Genomic DNA, 3,655 nt, shown 5'->3' with positions numbered 1-3,655 from the left:
CTGACCTTCCCCATCAGCTGCAATAGGAACTATAGCCACATTAATGGGTTGGCCCCTTCTCCTAGTAGAAAAGCAAGATGCCCTGCATGTCCTAGTAAGCTACTTCCGGTGCTACCAAAAACTTGAAGCCAATTCCATCTTCCTTCCTTCCTGGGTGGAATGTTAAACCCTGATTTGCGGTACAGTAAGACAAAGTTTACCCCAACTGCTCTCCCCTATATTTGAGGACCAGTCATTTGGGCATTGCTTCAAAAGGCACATTTATTCCAGTGGTAACTTAAATAAGTAGAGAAGGAAAGAATGAGATTAAAAACAAAACAAACCAAAAATAGGATAGGTTTTGTGGAATACATTACAGTAAATGGGCATCTGGGATCTACACAGACCACTGAGCTCCTCACCAGTAGTCTAATCAGAGTCCCTATGGTAGAATAATTCACATTTGAATAATGGCACACAGGCCTTCAGGAAAAACACTGTTTGAGAAAGTAGTTGAGAACTCTCAAGCAGCTTGCCCTGATGTCCAGATCAAGTGTATGCAATGCAGAAGGGCTGCAAAATTCGTAACTATGCCACAAAATTCAGTGCATATCACAGGCTTATGAAAGTTATTGTATATATTACTATTTAAATAACATCTGAGAAACATTTTGAAATAATTAACTTGTGTTGTTCACATTCCATGCATTTTCTAGTATGTTAAGCCCTGTACTTATGTCTTTGTGCCCGTTTCCTACAAAGCTCCATTCTTTTGACAAATCCAAGCACTCCTGAGACTGTAATGGAAGTACCCGGGGATTTTGTCTACTTACCCTCTTTAATGCATACCTGACCTCACAAGGGCTACTTGTTATTACCGCTGGCACAGAAGACGACTGGAAAATATAACTGTTTTGGGTTTTATTGGGGATTTTATTTGCTGCCTTCAAAAACTCCCTGGATGTCACAGACACCACCTGAATGTTGTCCATGGGCAAAAAACCGTGGCCTTCTCCCTCCTGCTTGACCCACTTCCCTCATCCAAAGCCCCAAGTGCACTGGACCCCACCACCATCATACTGGGCTTTTCCCCTGTGGCTCTGCAGCACCCTTCTTGAGCAAAGAAGGAAACAACAAAACGGGAAAACAAACCAACAACAGTAACAACAGGAAGTACAAACAGGTGCAAACCAGCAGCCTTCTGCAAGGCAGAGGCTCACTTTTTACTGCTGAACTCGGAGCTGTTCAGGAACTTCTTGATGACCAGCCCCAGACAGACGACCAGCAGCAGCATGTAGCCCACGGTGCCCGAAAAGGTGGGAGCGGCAGGGGGCTCCTTGAGGAATTGACGCAGGCCCTCCTCGACGTAGTACACCTGGTCGTAGATGCTGAGGAAAGTGAAGATGTGGAAAAGCTGGTGACTGTGGCCTATGATGTCAAAGAGGCCAGGCTGGATGCGCTCGGGGATCTTGCTCACGTTGAAGAAGGCGGCCACCACCAGCCAGAAGTAGCGTCGGTAGAAGTGCACGAAGAGCGTGGGGTTCTCGCCTCGTAGATCGAAGAGCCAGCTCTCAAGCATGATGGGGCAGGCCATGCTGAGCGGCATGACGAAGACGAAGGTGCGCAACGCGAACGGGTAAGAGCACCAGTCCGTGCGGCTCTTGCAGCAGGCCACGGTGCAGGCCACCGCCAGCACGAAGGCCACAGGCAGCACGAGCGCACGGTAGGCGGCGATGAGGCGTGTGCAGTCCACATGCCAGCCCAGGCGCTGCTGCACGTACGGGGTCATCACTCTGGCGTCCAACAAGCTGAGGCCCGGCAGCAGGTAGTAGTAGTAGGCCACCGTGCTGCCGAAGCCGTAGTAGCTGATGGACGCATAGTCCAGGTAGAAGAAGGCGGCTCGCAGGCGCAGCGACAGGCAGCTGAACACGTGCGCCGTGCAGCTCATGGCGAAGGTCAGCAGCACGCCCGACGCGTAGCACCACAGTGGCAGCAGCCAGGGGTGGTGGAAGGGCACGTCGCGGCCGCTCAGAAAGAACAGGCGGCAGAACTTGCTCAGGAACAGCAGAAGGGGAATGAAGTGCGTCCAGAAGTTGAGCGTCTCGTTCGTGGGCTTCAGCACCGAGGCGAGGCACTCCTGCACCGTGCAGGGCAGCCGCCGGTAGCCCGACAGTATGAAGCACTCCACGAAGTCGTCGGGCACCTCGTCCCAGCGCAGCAGCGGCTTGGCGGAGGCCTGAGAGTCCCCAGAGGCTGAGGGATGGGGGCGCGAGGCGGCCTCCAAAGTCGCCTCGGCCGTGGCCCCTGGGCCTTTTGCGCCCGCGCTCCGGGGCTGTAGGCGTCGCAGCATGGTGCCCGGGCTTGGCTAGGACGCCAACAGGCGACCTCTGGCGCGGGCTCCCGGGAACAGGCGACCTCTGGCGCCCGCGTCCGCGCACTCAGCAGTCCCCGCCGGCTGCCGTCGGAGCCTTTGTGTTCGCCCCGGGGCGTCGCTGCAGGTTCAAGAGAAGACCTGAGCCTCTAAGCAGCCGTTCCTAAAAATAAGCAAATAAATAAAAACAATCAGTTTGTAAGCAGTCAGCGCCCGGCAGGAGCGCGCGTGGCTTGGCGACCCCTTCACCGGACTCCCCGCTTTCGGCCCCTGGCCGCCTACGCTGCTGCAGCCCCGGCAGCGGCGCGGCGGACTGCGGCGGCGGCGCTGCCCCGGTGACTGGGCATCGCGTGGTGCGGGCGCAGCCGCCGCTGTCCCCAGCGCGGGAGGCGGGGATGTGGAAGCTGAGGCGCCGGAGGGAGGACGGGAAGGACCGGCTCACCGAGGGAGGGCGGGGGGCCTCCCGGGCTAGTGTTTCAGGGCCGCCTCCAGGGATAGAGTTGTCCCCTGTCTCAAGTTCCGTACCATCCCCCCTCCTCGGGCTGCAGCAGGCGAGCTGGCCCGTTAATGATTGATGCGGGGGCAAAGGCTGCGCCAGCTACTCGGCTTCGGGTGTCGAGGGCGAGGGTCGGTGCTGGGGTTCCAAACCCGACAGCCACGCCGGCGATCGGCGATCGAGAGGACACCGGGGAGCCGCATTCGCTGGGGGCGGGAGCTGCGGCCGCGGTCGCGGGGGCGGGGTGGAGTGGGGGAAGGGATGCCACCAGTCGCGCCGCAGCTCGGCGGGGCGGGGAGATGCGCTATAGTCCCGAGGTAGCAGGAGCAGGGACGCTCTGGAAATCGGGGAGAGCTTGGAGACCGTGTCCGGATCGGGGCCAGGTCACGGTCAGAAACCTGGGACTACCCCTCTTTTACCTGTGTGCGCGCGCGGGAGCGCGCACGGCTCTCGCTGTCGGCACCGCACAGATCCTTAGTTTAATCTCCTTTTGTGTAGCAGACTTACTCGGGTGCGTCTTTAACCTCCCTTCTCCCTAGTCCTTGTCTTATTCAAACCCTTAGCTGGCCTCTTGCCGCTCTCACCAACCCTCGGGGCCCGCAGCTTCCCCATCCTCGTGTTCTTGTGTCTTTAACTGGGAATCATGTTTGGAGCTCAAAGTCCGAGAGAATTCAAGACCAGGCGAGTCAGAAAGACTAATGATCTGCGGGATTTATTAACAAGGGCTTCACTGGCAGAGCTGTGCCAGAGTCGAAGGCTTATCATAGTGGAGGGCTAGGTGAGGGAGGACTTGAAGGACAGATGAATCC

The 3,655-nt window shown here is 57.0% G+C and overlaps 1 protein-coding gene across 1 annotated transcript; it reads right to left on the bottom strand.

The window, feature by feature from the left end:
- Positions 1-790: 790 nt before the first annotated feature.
- PAQR9 (progestin and adipoQ receptor family member 9) lies at positions 791-2,850 on the bottom strand. The gene is made up of 2 exons (XM_079767224.1): positions 2,793-2,850; positions 791-2,513 (listed from the first exon to the last, which is right to left on the bottom strand). The coding sequence occupies exon 2, from the start codon at positions 2,327-2,329 to the stop codon at positions 1,196-1,198; it is 1,134 nt and encodes a 377-aa protein (XP_079623350.1). The 5' UTR covers positions 2,330-2,513; positions 2,793-2,850; the 3' UTR covers positions 791-1,195.
- Between the last annotated feature and the right edge of the window lie 805 nt (positions 2,851-3,655).

Source organism: Cnephaeus nilssonii (assembly GCF_951640355.1).
Source record: "Cnephaeus nilssonii genome assembly, chromosome: 3".
Taxonomy (NCBI): Eukaryota; Metazoa; Chordata; class Mammalia; order Chiroptera; family Vespertilionidae; genus Cnephaeus; species Cnephaeus nilssonii.
Note: the sequence above shows the minus strand (reverse complement) of the source record. Positions and strands in the feature narration are given on the sequence as shown.

Coding starts and splice junctions, on each gene's coding strand:
- PAQR9 (XM_079767224.1), bottom strand. CDS start 2,329: ATGCTGCGACGCCTACAGCCCCGGAGCGCGGGCGCAAAAGGCCCAGGG.